The 16,384-nt window shown below is 47.6% G+C and overlaps 1 protein-coding gene across 1 annotated transcript in view; it reads left to right on the plus strand.

Moving 5' to 3' along the window:
- The window catches only part of PALD1 (phosphatase domain containing, paladin 1), a 184,313-nt gene that overhangs the window by 51,576 nt on the left and 116,353 nt on the right, over positions 1-16,384 (plus strand). The window contains exons 2-9 of the mRNA XM_015423243.1: positions 3,766-3,960; positions 5,064-5,166; positions 6,284-6,463; positions 7,624-7,788; positions 8,438-8,595; positions 8,927-9,002; positions 10,035-10,186; positions 11,420-11,516. Coding sequence (XP_015278729.1) covers positions 3,779-3,960; positions 5,064-5,166; positions 6,284-6,463; positions 7,624-7,788; positions 8,438-8,595; positions 8,927-9,002; positions 10,035-10,186; positions 11,420-11,516 — 1,113 coding nt within the window. The 5' untranslated portion in view covers positions 3,766-3,778. The remainder of the gene's footprint in view (positions 1-3,765; positions 3,961-5,063; positions 5,167-6,283; positions 6,464-7,623; positions 7,789-8,437; positions 8,596-8,926; positions 9,003-10,034; positions 10,187-11,419; positions 11,517-16,384) is intronic.

A 16,384-nucleotide genomic window follows, 5' to 3' on the forward strand; every position in this document is an offset into this window, starting at 1 on the left:
TTGTCTCTTCTGCAATTTGTAAGGACTTTTAGGAGCCGCTGCACCTTTCTCCGACAAAGAGTCCTCTCCAGAGGACCCCGAGTCCAGCTCGCCACTGGACTTACTGTCCTTTTCTTCTTTATCCACCTCCTCTGGCTCACCCCGCTGTGCTCTCAAAAAGTCTTGTGCTTTAGCCACAGAGTCAATCTTTTCTTTCTTTTCATGGAGTTTATACCCTCTGGGTATAACCACCTATAGCCAATTGCGTTGGTTTGAAGAAAAAGGATTAAATCTTTATACTTCTTTCTTTGTTGTCTTATTTCAAATGGAATATCTTTCAAAATCCGAATAGTCTTGTCCTCAATTCTCAAAGGTTTTCCCGCTGTCCCTCTCAGGATACAATCCCTTACGTGCCTCTTCGAGAATCTCACCACAATTTCCCCAGGCAGATTCTTCTTCTTTATGTATATGGAATAGGACCTGTAGACCACATCGATTTAGCTCATAAGATAGTCTGCCTTTAAATCTGTCACTGGGGCCAATGCTTCGCTCATCATATGCTTCAGATTCTCTCCTTTGCTCTCTGGGACATCCTGGAAGCGAAGAACCAGATTTGCTTTTTCCATTTGTATTTGTAAAAGCTGTTCTTCTGTTGAGTTTTGCTTCTTTTCCAATTTATACACCTTTTTCTTCACCTTTTGTGTGGTGGCATCAACCTCTTTCACTTTCTCTGTTGTTTGGTCCAGGATTTTAAGTGTATCGTTGATTTGTGTCTGCTGGGTAGATAGGCATTGATTCATTTTTGACAGCTGCTCTTGAAGATTAGTCATCTGCTCCATCGATTTAGCCAACTCGGTGGTTCCTTCCGGTCTTGGACTCTCAGCTCCTTTTGTTTTTAAAAGCTTCTCCTTCTCCGTCCTCTTCCCCACCATCTTTTTCGATTGTTTTCTTTTGCCCAACTTTTAAAAAGTATCTGAATTTGCCCTCCACCGCTCATGCGTGCCTTGGTAAGTCTTTTCAGCAGTTTTTTAGCCGCTTTGCTTCTGCTCCCCCCGATCTCGCTTAGAGTTTGTGCGCCTGGGAGGGGCCCCTCCCCCGCTCGCTTTGCCCTCTAGTCCGTGGGGTTTTGGGGGAGCTTTCTTTTTAGTTTATCAAATCGCTTTCATCTGACTCACGTTCATTATCGGCCATCCGACCTCTTTTACTTTCGTTTTCCACCGCTCAATCTCCTGCACTTGTCCCGGCCAGCTTCACTAATTCCAAACGGACACAGACGGAGGGACCATGGGGATGGAGAAGCGCCTCGATTCCCCAGCATCGTGCTGGGGAAGAGGCAACCTCTCAGAAGTCCCTTGGCCAGGAGGCTTTCGCCAGTCTCCTGGGGGGAGTGTGATACATCGCCCCCCTCCTTTCTGCCTGCGCGCAGTTTCACCCCCGGGAGGTCCAGGAGGTGCGACTGCTCAGCATGCAGCCATCCACCGGAAGTCCTGGAACCACCTCTTACATGACACTAAGGCTGTGGTCACACACACGAAATAATCCACTTTCAATCCACTTTCCAATTGGATTTTGCCAGTTCGCACAGTAAAATCCAGTAGGAAAGTGCACTGAAAGTGAATTGAAAGTGGATTATTTAGTGTGTGTGACCACAGCCTCAGTTTATTTAGATTTTGGTGCCATGCTAGAATGTTTTTGTTCTCCCAGCTTTTTTATTGTTGATGATTTCTTCTCTTTTGTCTGGCAGTTGTCATGTTGATTGTTTTAATGCTGCTGTGAGATGGGATTTGTTTCTTTTGTTTTTTAGGAGTGTTATCCCTTGGGTTATTTTTCTTGTATTATATTTATTGTTCTGTGTTGTTTTAATATCGAAAGCCATCTCTAGAGTAGTAACACAGAGAGACAAGGAATAAATACCTTGAAATAAGTAACCAGGATGTGTAACTACAGGAGTCTATGTCCCCCCCTCAAATTACCAACAAAACTCTTGATTTAAAGAGTGTGAGATCTGCTGCTCTGATTGCTGGAGTTGTCTTCTTCTTTGCTTCTTGGTGGTGCTACCTGGTTTCCCTGGAGACAAATTCTAGAAGAAACCAGTGTCTCTGGTCATTCACATTACATGGTTACAGTCGTGATGTCAAGAACTGTATTGCGGAAAGGATATTGGACACACACCTCGGCAACAATCCACACCAGGTCATCTTGGTTTGTGCTCACGCACATGGAATGGGCACCAGAGCTTGCAAGAGCTGGGGAGGGTTGGCTCTGTGTGTGTGCCATTTGCTTTGGACTGCTTGCAAATCCTCCGTTTGCTCAGATGGGCCACCTGCTGGCTGATAGTTAACACGTTCTCTGGCTCTTGATACCAACAAACACTTTTGCAACCAATTGTTAAAAATCAGTGCCACAGATTGAGTGGTTTTACTTTTTGAAAACCGCTTCAAAGGAAGCTTCTATATTCAGAGGCGGTAAAACTCTGAAACTCAATGCTTGGCAATATCAGGAGGAGGCCTTGGTCTCTTTGCCGTTTGTTTGTTGACTGCTGTGTTAAACACAGTGCTGGACTAGGCAGACCACTGGCCCGATCCGACAGTGTTGTTCTTATGCTCTTACATTCCTAAAATGTTTGCCTTGAGAATTGCCCAAATCATTGTGTGTCTGCCTGGATCCAGACCTGATATATGTTAAATTATTAAGCTTTGTGGCAGCATTCCTAGTGCTGGCAGCACTGTGGGAATCAATTACTCTGTGTTTGTGTTTAATTATTACTTTATTTTGCTTAAAAACAGTTGTTCGACTAACCCCCCCCCCCAAGGCACTTTTCAGTACAATCACATACAACGAATATCAGTAAAAAAACACAGTAAACTCTATTAAAAATAAATTAAAATACAGTAAAACCAATGTCCATATCTCGATAGTGTCGTCCCTGTCTGCTCCTCCCCCCCAATCTAATCTAAAACAAAGGTCTTCTGGAAAAGCCAGGTCTTCAGATCCATCCAGAAAGCTGCTGGGGAAGCAGACTTTCTTAACTGCTAAAGGAGGGACTCCAAATTTGGGGGTCCCTAGCTGAAAAAGCCTGCCCCTGGGTTCCTACCCGCAGGCACTATGCTGAGGCCGATTCCCAGAGAAAGACCCTCTGGACCAACCTCATCTTAGGTTGGTTGATACGGGTGGAGGTGGTCCTCTATATACTCTGAGCCTAAGGTGTCTATGTGGCACTGTCACTTCAATAATGTAATTCAAATTGCGGCTGGTAGATCTGTAGTTGCTGTAGGAAGTCCATGATTTGGCTTTTATCCCAAAGTGTGGACCACTATTTGCATTTTACAAAAGACAGCATTATGTTGACTTCTGTCATAGAATCACTGCACTATACAGAATAACGTTTTGAGGTGGTGGGGTTTTTTTTTTTTTAGCATGTGCTCATTTCACATGGGGGGCTGGCCATGGTTGTTGGACCTCACTGTTGCCCTGCTTAAACTGAGTGTGGCCAAGGGAGCACCCAACCTTGTCATACGCAATACAGAACTGTGTTGTTGTTTTGGGGTGAGCAAGTTGTCTTTCTATGAAGCTTGTTGCCACTTGCTGATTCTTACAGAGGAAATTCTAATGAACTTCCAAGGAATCCCATGGTACCCTCCTAAAACAATTGTTCTAAAGAACAATATGTAATGGTGTCAAATTGAAATTCCTGTATCTGGGAAAATTCACATGATTATTTCATTGTAATAGTGCTCCTTCTGTTAAACATATTTCTTTCTCTCCTTCTGGTTTATGTGTGTACAGTTGCCTGTGGATTATGGGTACAACTGCTAGCACAGCTCAGCAGACAGTGGCCACAGCAACATTTGAGAACATTCACGGCAACGGAACCATGGAAGACCGCCATTCCCTCAGCATCCACTCCTTCCAGACAGTTGGTCTCCACAACAACAAAGCCAAATCTATTATTACCAATAAGGTGGCACCAGTAGTCATCACGTGAGTGTCTTGGTCTTCACAAAATGTATGTCCTGCTTCTCAGACCTAGGACTTCTGATGCCTCGAACGATCAGTCAACACAAATGTTATAAAATGTGTTAAAACCTAACACCATCAAATCAACAAACAGGCATTAAATATGTGCCACAGGCTACGATGTGCGTCCTATTACCGCGCTCCGTGAATGCTTCTCTCTGGGTGCTAAGGAAGAACCCTCTGCTATGGAACTCACCTTCTCTGGTGTGAGGCACTTCTCTTTGTGCAATTCCAGTGTTTTTCAATGAATCTCAAAGTGCCCAGCACAAGAGGAAGCAAGCTCCCCTCCTGGAGGACTGCCTCCATGTCACCCAGAGAGGAGCTCTTGCAGAGCAAAGGTATAGGATCCAAGCCTGGGAGTTTGTAATGTTATTTCTTGAAATATTAAGGTACAGAGGAAAGAACAAAGCAAAAAGACCCATACAGACCAGTGTCAAACTTAACAGAAGGCATGTTTAAGCCTGATGCCTGAAATATGCATCAGATGGATATCCATGGAGAGGAAGCCCTATAACTGAGGCGCCACCACCAAGAAGACCTTTCCCAATAAGAGTGGAGGCATGCAAGGAGGGTCTCTGTGGAAGATCTTAATTGTTAGACAAGATTGCAAGTGAGTAGGTGGCCCTTTAAGTACCCCACCTTCAGGCAGTTTAGGACTTTAAATGCAATAATAATAAATGTAATAATTTGAATTGTGCCTTGAAGCAGATGAGTAGCCAGTACAGGTTAAAAAACAATAAGCTGTATTATCAGTAACTAATACTGATCAATGATCTTGCTGCAGCACTCGTACCAGCTGAAGCTTCCAAATGGTCCTCCAGGGGACCCCATTCAGGCATCCCTATTTCTTTACCCCCCCCCCCAGTTTCTTCTATGAATGTCTTAGTAATGGGGAAATGGGAGAGGGGACAGTACATTATTGGATCTGACGGAGTAGGAAATAAGCAGCCTGTTCACAACACCGGCATATTGATTCCGTGCTTGAAAATTCATACGAACTATTCAAAGGCTATTCAAATGGGGGGGGGGAATCTATTCTATTAATTTATTTCTTGTGGTTTTCACAGCTACAATTGTAAAGAAGAGTTTCAGATTCATGATGACTTGCTAAAGGCTGGCTATACTGTGGGTCGGATATCAGATTCTGCTCCAGAACATTACCTTGTACAGGTGAGGAAAGACAAAAAGGAACAGGGTGCAAGGTAGAGAGTTTATTTAGCTCTTATGGATCCCTACACATTTTGCTATGAGCTTTGTCAGGGGATCTGTGATAAAATATATAACAAAATAATATTGTCTAAAAATTATAAAATGCACAAATGAACAGTCTGAGGATGTTATACGTTAGCCTTATAACATTTATATGATCATATCCATGAACTGGTTCCTCCCTGCGAGACCTATTAGCTACAAATTGGTAGTGGCTTGCATTTGCTGGCTGCCAGGGGTTTGCGTTCATAGAAGGCACATCATGTTATCCCACGTTCCTCTCCACTACTGCAGTCCCTTCCAACCCCTGGGCACCATTGCTGGGTTCATGTGACCTCCATATATAAATAGCCACATGGAATGGGGGGGATGAAAGGCCTCCTCCCCATCAGCAGAGCAGTGCTGATGCAAGAGGGAGGAAGTGTGATGTCTCCCTACACATGTACCTGCACAGCTGTTCCTCAACACAAGTCCCACAACCCCAACAACTACTTTTCTGGCAGAATGCCATTGAGTCCACCTTCCAAAGTGGTCATTTTCTCCAGATGAACTGGTCTCTTTCGCCTGGAGATCAGTTGTAATCCCAGGAGATCTCCAGCCACCACCTTGAGGTTGGCAACCTTAGCTGTCATTGGTGTACCCGCTGGCTGTCACAGGCCCAAGAGATGGTGGTTTCCTGAAGATGCCCTGGATTCCGTTTTTTTCCTAGTCTCGCTTCCTTAGCTTTACAGCACACAAGGAAATATAAGTAACTTCTTTCTTTTTACTTCATCCTTAATTAGCACTTATGTAAAAGTGGGTCTCGAAGTGTTCCTCTGTCTTGTGTGAATTTCTAGTGAAAATGTGAGGAACTTCTTCTGCATCAATAGCTGGCTTTGCAAAGCCAAGTTGTGGGAAAGATTTGTAGCTGTCTGTTCCTGATGAGGGTGTAGCTGATGGAGAACAAGCATAAGAGATGGTTATGTTGAATGAATATTGAGCCAAGAGGTAGTGGAGGCTTATTTAAGATGGCTGCTTCATTTTCCTCACTTTCGTTTGCATAGTCAAATTAATGCTTTGGCCCCCCTCTGTTTTACAGGGGAAATATTTTATGGTCCGTGATATATACAGTAAGTTAGATGTCCTGAACACCACCAGCAGTTGTGGTGCTCCGAACTTTCGGCAGGCCAAAGGGGGCTATTCGGTGTTCGGCATGGGCCAACCTAGCCTCAATGGATTCAAACAAATCCTGCAGAAACTCCAGAATGACGGCCATAAGGTACATGCGTGCTTGAAAACAAAATCTAGTATATGTCCCTCTGTGTAGGAGCCAGAACATGAAAGGTAGATTCTTGGGTATAGTTTGCAAGGTAGATTCTTGGGTATAGTTTAGATGGACAGTTCTGATGAAGGAAGTTTTGCCTCTTGGTCTCTAAGATGCTCCTGGACTCGAATCTAGGTGAATCAAAATTGTATGTAACTATTTCTCCAGGGAGTAACTTGAGTGCAACATCTTAGCTAGTCCATATGATAGGTTAGTTTGAGAAGATGTGATTTGTTGGAGGCTACTCAGTGAATTTTATAATTGAGGTGTATCCTATCCAAGCCCAGTACTTCAGTTGCTATTTTGCTCTGTTTGTTGTTTTTGCAGAGCAATGCAGTAAATAACCAATGTGGTATAGTGCTTACTTTGCTGGAGTAAGGTTAGGGTTAAATTCAGTTCCTACTCTTTCATGCAGCTCACTGGATGACATTGGGTCAGGTCCTTTCAGCCTAACCTACCTCACTGGGTTGTTGTGATCATGAGAACAATACACCACTCTGACCTTCTTAAATATAGATAAACGGGATAGATTTCGACTTTGTATATACACATAATTCTGTTAGTTTTTTGGGTATTTTTCATGTGTGTGTGTGAGAGAGAGAGAGAGGGACAGAGAGAGCACACCTGGAAGTCATGTTGACCTCTGGTGACTGACTGTGCGTGCACCTGGAAGTCATGGCAACCTCTGGTGACTGACCCCTACTGGGGGCCTGGAGGATATTCAGAGAGGTGGCTGAATAAAGCCTGCCCCCACCTCCTGACTGCTGGTATTCCACAGAGTTCTCCCATCCATGTACCTGCCAGAGTTGACCCTGCTTAGCTTCCGAGATCTGACGAGATCGGGTTTGCTTGGGCTATCCAGGTCAGAGCTACACATCTTCTTCAGATTAATGATATGCTGTGCATAGTCTTTTTTGCTACGCCTAGCAACTTGAACTGAAGGGCACATGTAGGGCAAAGTGGAGTCCCGGGGTTATAAATAGCTTGTGGTGAGTAAAAATGGCTTCCAGACAGGTAAGCAGCAGATGTGGCAACTTATATGTGGGTTCTTTACTTTTCTGTATCTTAGCTTTGTAAAGGACTTTAGAAAATTGTGTTTCTCTCTGTCACAACAGGAGTGTATCATGTTCTGTGTGCGTGAGGAGCCTGTAGTTTTTCTTCACGTGGACAATGACTTTGTGCCCTACACCCCCAGAGGAAAGGAGAATCTGCATGAAAATCTACACAGCCTGCAGAGAGGCGTCAAAGTAGAAAACCTGGAGCTGGCCATTCGAAAGGAGGTGACTGTGGGTAGCAGAAGGAGGGTGCATTGCATTGTGGTACAAGCTGGAGACCGTGTCATCAGTTGTCCTTTGCTGAAAGGCTTGCTGCTCACTCCACAACATCAGAGTCTCTTTGGACCATAACATGTGACCCTTATTTAAGTTACTGCTTTTAATTTTTTCCAGATGCTATTTTTTTTAAATCTCATAATGTAGTTCACTACGTATTAGCATTGATCTGGAAATAAGCTTTGTTGATGGAGTCAGTATAAGTGAGTGGAAAAAACTGAATTATCAGCTTGGGAATCCTCTAATAATTCTGAGTGGTTAGGAGATCTGTACATTGTATTGAAAAGCTGAATTCCTGTTCTACTGGCACAGGATCCACTTCCTTATGGTCTGGTCGAATGCTACTCTGGTCAGATCTAGATGAACAAACCGTGTGGATGGAATAAATAAAGCCATGTCTCCATCTTGATATTACCAGAGCAGTGCTGGGCCATGAAGAAGTATTCCTGTATCTCTGTGGCAATATCTGAATTAGGCCAATGACTAGTTCTAGGGAGGCAAAAAATAAAAATAAAAAATCTGTCCGGAGATGTTGTGGAGGTGTGTTTACATGGCAGGACTCTTCTGAGGTTGCCTTGTTGGATTTATCTGTTTGAAGATACATGACTTTGCCCAGCTGAGAGAGAACACCTACTATGTCTACAATGATATTGAGCATTTCAAAGATGAGCCCCATTTGGTGAGCATCCACTGTGAAGAAGACATCCATGTGACTGAAGAAGTCTACAAGAGGAGTATCCTGCTGCCCTCTTACAGGTAACTTTTTGAGGGAAATAGACTTGTACCTCTTAATGTATCTTATATGATAACTTGGCCTCAGCAAATACTATTAAAGTAATCCTTTTCTTAAAAACAAAACAAAACAAACAAGACGCAGGCCCTGCTCCGAAGTGTACAACAGGAAATTAGTCACAGGGAGAAGATTGGATGGAGGCATAATAGTCTGTAGCTTGTCACACGCATGGGCTTTCTTCTTTCCCATGTCTTTCTGGATGTCAGTATTTGAGGGCTGTGTCAACTTGCCTGTCTTCAAAGCAGATTCAGTCAATTTCTTCTGTCCCATTAACAAAGCCCTCTTTGCTGGCAGGTATCATCGGCTGCTTTTGCCTATGGATGGAGCTCCTTTAGAAGCACAGTTTGATTCTTTCATCAGTTTCCTCAGGGTAAGGGCAACCGCCAGATGTGAGATCTATAAAGTGTCTTGTGTTTATCGGCCTCATTGGGAGGCAAAAACTGTATTCACTCAGATAGCAGAACGCTGTGCTTCTGCAATTGCCATGGAAATTATTCCCATCAGGTGGAAGTCAGATAAGCTTTTTTTGTTTGCTGATGCCATGAGTGGGTGTAGCAGGAGGTGTGGATGTTTCTGGCTGTCTGGCTCTTGTTTTTGAATGCATGTGTGAGTTTATATTTGCTTTGCAAATGTGTTCAGGGATGGCTCAATAGAAGGTTTTAGATATTGGCAAAACAACGGTCTTTTCCAGTTTCCCAATCTCCTCTGTTTTTCCTTGACTTTGAAAGTAATTTTCTTCCTTTGTCTTTCCCCAGGCCTCTATCCATACCTGTGAAGTTTTATTCTGGATTGTATAAGATTTTTAAAAACATATGGTTCCATCACATCTGATGTGACTTGTCAGAGGGAATGCTTTACCATTTCTTCCTATTTTAATGTGGTAGATTAATTCTGTGGGAGTGAGAACTGACTCTTTTTCCAGACAATAAACCATTTTATTGTCCTGTCATCTGCTTGTTAGCTCTGTCAGTCCTATTGTAATGAACTATTCAGTTTCGGCAAATGAGGCATTCTGATTTCCTACAATTTTACCTCTGGGCTAGTTACATGTTTGATGAAATTAAACCTAAATTAGACTTGTAATCCAGCAAGGAGTGTCATGAACAGCGATCCCACTGTGTTTTTTTTTAAATGAGGCTTGTAGTGTATGCTTACTTAAGCAAAAGTCCAATGTCATGACAATAAATGCACTGTGAGGCTGGGAAAGCAAGATGGCAGCCGTTTTGTTAGAAATGCCAGCACACCAGTACTGCCATGCCAAGGATCAGTTACTTCTACTCTTCTCCCTCCTTGTTTTCCCCGGGGGGGGGTGAATGCCCCTTTCCTGGTACCACTGGCTTGCCAATTGTTTTGGGAAATGGCAGCAGCCCAAGGAATGTTTCTGCTGTATTTTGTTCTCCAGGAGAGTCCAAACCTGCTCCTTCTCCAAGACCCCAGCAGGCTGCCCCCTGCTCTGCTCTTCAGCTGCCAAACAGGAGTGGGAAGGACCAACTTAGCCATGGTCTTAGGCACTCTGATGCTTTATCACCGCAAGGAGGGTTTGCAAAAGCAAGAGTAAGTGTGTTTTCTCACTTTGAGCTTGCCTAAAGGTGCAGGAGTGGTGACTGATGGATATCGGAGAGTCGGTTTCTTCCCTCCAGAGGGTGTGACTCTACTTTTTAGGAATCTGTTTAACTTCAAGATGCTGAAAGTAGACCCTGATGCTAGCCTGCCCCACAGATGAGTCCTCACACCTCTTCCCACGGTTTGCCATCAGCAGGGAGCAGGTGTGATGATGCTAGCCAGAACAAAGAGTTTTCATGTGGCTAGAGCGAGCCACGCCATGAAATATGGAGGCAGAGATGGGGAAGACAGTGCAGGGGTATTAGCCTGGGTGGGCATGTGCTGGCACTGTAGTGCTTACAGGAGGAGCATTCTGTATTACAAATACAAATACAATACCTTTATTGGCATAAAATATCAAATACACATGCAGCAGAGCCTCAAGATAGGCTGGAGGGGTATCACATTCCGAATTGCCTTAAGATGAGCCTCTCCTCCTAGTTACCTCATAAAAAAAATTTGCTACAGGTTCCAGAATTTCTATATTATGCGAAGACAATAAAGAACTAATTTTATGCTCATCAGATTGGCCCAAAAGGGGGTGCAACACAGGTTCAATATAAACAACACGGATGTCATAGTGTAATTTACAGTGCAATAGCACATGTCCAATGGATTCAATTTCCCCCATCCCACAGGGGCACAATCTATCTTTATAGGGAATTTTCTTGAACCTTCCCGATAGAACAGCTGAGGGAAGGACGTCGAACCGTGCTAGCATGAAAGCCCTACGAAGATGGGGCTGAATCAGTTTTGCCAGCTATCCTGAGGAAATGTGGCTAAAAGAAAGTCCCATACTCATGGGAGAGCATTCTGTATTGTGTTTGATATTATGTACAGGTGGCAGGATTCGTCCAAAATGTGAACCATCTAAATATTCATAGGCCCATGAAGACCTTGGGTTGAGAATATCTGGGAAGTGAAAATTAGGCAGTCACCCTTGAACTAGAAGTTTCTGAAATATTTCAAAGCAGGTGCCACAGTTTTTGAGCATAATCAGTTCGAACACCACCGCTCATGTATTTCTTATTTAGTGGTGTTATGTGGAATATGTGATGAAGTCAGTGCATTTTTAGGAGAATGGAAAAAGAGAGCTTTATACACTTGGGAGAATCAGTGCGCACACTTTGCAATTTTTTTTAAAAAACCCAGCAACAATCTGAATATGGCTTTCTCTACTCCCAGGCTTCCACAACCCACTAAATGCCTGCCAAAGGTTCGATTTCGGATTATTCAGAACTTCATTGACAGGGTGTCAAACGGCCAACAAATAGTGGAAGAGGTAAGTGACTTCTGTAGGTTTTATGCTGACTGTGCAGTACTGTTTTGGTGGGAAGCGCTCCAGGGATGCTCATCCCCACCCTTGCTGTACTTTAGCCACTCCTTGGCCCTATCTGAGCTGGCTGTTGTTAGCTTCTCAGAGGGAGGTTTAAATACTTGAGACCAGGATAGCAGTGGGGTAGAGATGGGCACATGGTGGCTTGGATCCAGCGGAGCATTTAAAAAAAAATTTTTTAATTGAAAATCCAGAAATAATACAAAATACAAAATACAAACTAAAACAACCATTCAAACAGTAACAGGTAAGTTAGCTCAAGGTAAATAATACATCACCATTACAAAGGGATACCTATCAACCGACAGATTGCAACCGTTATAAAAGAGAGGAATCGTGTTTTACCATAAGTTTAGATGATTAATTATATCAGGTATGACATCCTGATGTACCAAATATTCAAGCAAAGGAAGCCAAATAATAGCAAAATTAACAGAAAATTTACAACAGTTCGCTTCATTAATCCTATCTGTAATTCTAGACATTATATAAAGTTTCCATAGCTTGGTGTGCCAGTGTTGTCTCTTTGGGCCTACAGTGTTCTTCCAAGAATACGCCACTGTGTTTTTAGCCGCTGATAACAATATACGCTTAACTGTTGTGTCCGCTGACCGCCACCAGGGGCCAGCGAATACCCCAGAGCTTGACTCTGGAGAACAATGGGGACAAGGCTCCTAGTCTCTCCACTGGGGGACCAATGGGACAATGGCAGGAGATTCAAACCCACCAATGGGACTTAGGGGGTGTCCCCATATGTGTATATAGTTGGCCCACTAGCCGTTCCCCTTAGTCTTTGTTGTGTACCAGTGTTGCGTGCAAGATGTTAAGCGTGCGGCACCATGCGGTCAACCCACTACACAATAGTGGCAACGAAGGTGGGATTCGCCGCTAGACCAGCCGGGCCGCCGAACGGTGACTGAAGGCACGCAGCTTCACAGCTGACCGAGGAGCGAGTCCACCAGAGAAGCCGATTCCACCCAGCCGGCCCAAGCGCCGGCCCCATCGAGCACGATGGCAACCGTGTCCGGTCCAGGCCTGTTGCCGCCCTTCGACACAGCTCGCCCGCAAGATTGGGGTGCATGGGTACGAGGCGTGAAGTCTGCTCTCGCCTTTACAAGGTGATGGATGATGCGCAAAAGAGAGGGTTCCTCCTCGTCTCCTGCGGAACCGCTGTCGTGTCCCTAGCGGAGCGCTTACTTTTCCCAACGGACCTGGATGCCTGCTCTTTCGACCAGATCGTCAAGGCGGTGCAAGACCACTACGCTCCGAAGCCATCAGAGATGACCTGTCGGCTGGCGTTCTACAACCGGAGCCAGCTTACCCGGGAGACAGTTGCGGATTTCCTTGCGGAGCTCTGCCACCTGGCCGCAGACTGTAAGTTTGGGGCGCACTTAGAGGAGGCTTTCCGTGACCGCTTCGTCGTGGGACTAAGGGAGGAGAAGCTCAAGCGACGGATTGCGAAAAAGGAGGACGTCACCCTCGCCACAGCCCTGTCCGCCGCCATCACCTGGGAGCGGACGCACCCCGCCACGACCGCGGCCCTGCAGGTAGAGCCGGACGACCCCGAGGAGCAAGAGGCCCACCGCACATACACAGGCCCCAAGCGTTGCTCTCAAGGGCAGGAACGACCCCACGCCGCAGCTGCCGACTGCGCGAGCTGTGGAGAAAAGCACAAGAGGAAGTCATGCAGGTTCCGCGACGCAATCTGCCATAACTGCGTGTGGACTGGCCACATCGCTCTCGTGTGCCGCTCGAAGGCAAGGAAGGCACCGCCACCGCATCACAGAGCGGAAGCCCACTGCGAAGATGACGTAGAGCGCGGTGACCTCTACTACCTCACACACACAGCAGAAAAGGTACTGCAACTTCCTGGCAAATCGCCTACCCCTAAGATTTTAGCCACGGTAACAATAGAGGGGTCCCCATGCCGCATGGAGATAGACTCTGGCTCCGCGACCTTGAAAATTTCGGAGGCCACGCTTAAACGCTTGTGCCCAAGGGGGCCCCCCGCTTGTGCCCAGCTCAGGTGACGCTCATGGACTTTCAGCGGAACCGGGTGCCGATTAAGGGGGTCGGGTCCTTCCGAGTGATGTATGGGCAATTCATGGGGCATCTGGACTTGATTGTTGTAGAGGGCGATCTGGTTAGCTTGCTGGGTCTTGCCTGGTTTGAGCCCCTGGGAATTTCAGTCGAGGGAGTCCAGCTTTGTACGGACCTGGATTTCCAAGGGATATGCCGGGAGTTTCCCACCGTTTTTGATGACTCTCTGGGCCGCTATACGGGCCCCCCGGTGTCCCTGCACCTAGACCCAATGGTGGCCCCCATCTGAATACGTGCCAGGACGGTTGCGCTGGCGGTCAAGCCCAAAATCGATGCGGAACTGGACCGCCTTGTAGCTCAAGGCGTCCTGGAACCGGTCTCCCACGCAGCGTGGGAGACCCCGATAGTGGTTATAGAAAAGCCGAATGGAGCGGTCCGCATCTGCACGGACTACAAATGTACGCTGAACAAGGCGCTACAGGACCATGCATATCCGGTGCCTGTGGTTAGCCACGTACTGGCCACCTTGGGAGGGGCAAAGATCTTTGGCAAATTGGATCTCGACCAAGCTTACCAACAGTTGCCGGTAGACGAGGCGACTGCCGAGGCGCAAACCATTGTGACCCACCGGGGCGCATTCAGGGTCAGGAGACTGCAATTCGGGGTGAGCGTGGCACCGGGGTTATTCCAACAACTGATGGACTCTCTCCTCAAAGGGATCCCCGGCGTCACCCCGTTCTTTGATGATGTGATGATCACCGCTGCCACGCCGGCCGACTTCGTTGACCGCCTCCTCAGGGTGCTGCGGCGTTTCCAGGATGCTGGACTTAAAGTTAAACTCGAGATGTGTCGGCTGGGGGTGCCATCTGTGGACTTTCTGGGGTTCACAGTGGACGCGGAGGGCCTCCACCCAACCAGGGACAAAGTAAAAGCAATCGTGGAAGCCCCGCCACCGAAGTCCAAAGCAGAGTTACAGGCGTTTTTAGGGATTCTCAATTTCTACCACGCCTTTCTACCCCACAAGGTGGCGGTGGCAGAACCCCTACATCGTCTTTTGGACAAGCAGGCCCCCTGGGTGTGGGGGCCCCACCAGGCTGCCGCGTTCAGGAATGTTAAGGAACTATTGATCTCGAACTCAGTCCTGGCCCATTTCAACGAGGCATTGCCAGTTGTCTTGGCATGTGATGCCTCTCCATATGGCGTGGGGGCAGTATTGGCGCATCGTCTCCCAGACGGTCGGGAGGTCCAAGTGGCGTATTACTTGCGCACTCTATCTGCGGCCGAGAGGAAATACGCCCAGATAGATTGTGAGGGACTAGCCATAGTAACAGAGGTCAAGACGTTCCACGACTTCGTCTACGACCAGCTCTTCACCTTCCCCACGGACCACCGACTGCTCCTTGGACTTTTTGTGCCCGATCGCCGGACGCCGCAGGTCATCTCTCCGTGGGTCTTGCGCTGGTCCATTTTCTTGGCAGCCTACGATTACCAGCTGCAACATCGCCCGGGGAAACCCATGGGCCACGCAGACGCCCTTAGCCGTCTTCCCCTTCTAGGAGAGGTAGAGGATCCGGCCCCAGTGCACCTCGTCCTCCAGCTGGAGGGCCTGCCGGAGGCCCCGCTGCAGGCAGCAGACATCGCCCGCCGCTCAGCCCGGGACCCCGTCATATCCCGGGTGCTGGGCTGGGTGGTGAGGGGGTGTCTGGTGAATCCTGAAGGCCCTGAGTTCACGGCGTTTACGGCCCGCCGGGAGGAGTTGTCCGCCCACAAAGGCTGCCTGCTGTGGGATGACAGGGTCGTGGTCCCTGGCATCCTCCGGCAAAAGGTTCTCAAGGCCCTGCATGAAGCGCATCCGGGCATCGTAAGGATGAAAGCCCTCGCCCGGAGCTACGTCTGGTGGCCAGGCATCAACGCAGAAGTCGAGGCATGGGTGAAACGCCAGACCTGCCAGGCTGTATGACCCAGCCCACCGGGTGCGCCGGCTCAGCCGTGGGAGTCCACATGAACCTCATGGTCCCGGCTCCACATAGACTTCGCCGGACCCTTCCATGGACTGCTATTCCTGGTGACTGTGGATTCCTACTCAAAGTGGCTGGAGATAAGCCCCGTCTCCGCAACATCCACGAAAGCCACCATACGTGCCCTCTGGAGGATCTTCGCCACCCACAGCCTTCCAGACACCATCGTCTCGGACAACGGGACGGCGTTCACGTCAGAGGAATTCCAGCAGTTCCTCAGCAGCAACCTGATCAAACACGTCAGGTCGGCGCCTTTCCACCCCGTGACAAACAGCCAGGCGGAACGCATGGTCCGGACGGCAAAGGAAGCATTAAGCTACCTGGCGGAGGGTGACTGGGAATGTCGCATCGCCTGTTTTCTCTTGGCGCAACGGACAACGCCCAACCCAGTAAGTGGTTGCTGCCCAGCGGAGCTTCTAATGGGCCAGAGGCCAACCACCTTCCTGAACCGCCTACACCCAGACCAGGCGCCGGAGCCACGGAGCTCCACAGAGCAGAGGGAAGCTCCTCGTGGGTTCTTCCCAGAGGACCCTGTCTTCGTGAGGAACTTCGGAAGAGGGCCAGACTGGATCGCTGGCCGCATCATCCGTCCCACAGGCACCGTGATGTACGAAGTGTCAACGGAATGCGGGCAGGTCCTGCGGCAGCACATCAACCAGCTCCATTGATGCATGCTCCCAGAACACCCGGACAAGGAAGGCCCGGAGCAACGGGCAGACCCCGAGCGGAGCCTACCTGAAGCAACGGCACGGAAGA

This window comes from Gekko japonicus, unplaced genomic scaffold, assembly GCF_001447785.1.
Source record: "Gekko japonicus isolate JY-2015 unplaced genomic scaffold, Gekko_japonicus_V1.1 scaffold901, whole genome shotgun sequence".
In the NCBI taxonomy this organism is placed as follows: domain Eukaryota; kingdom Metazoa; phylum Chordata; class Lepidosauria; order Squamata; family Gekkonidae; genus Gekko; species Gekko japonicus.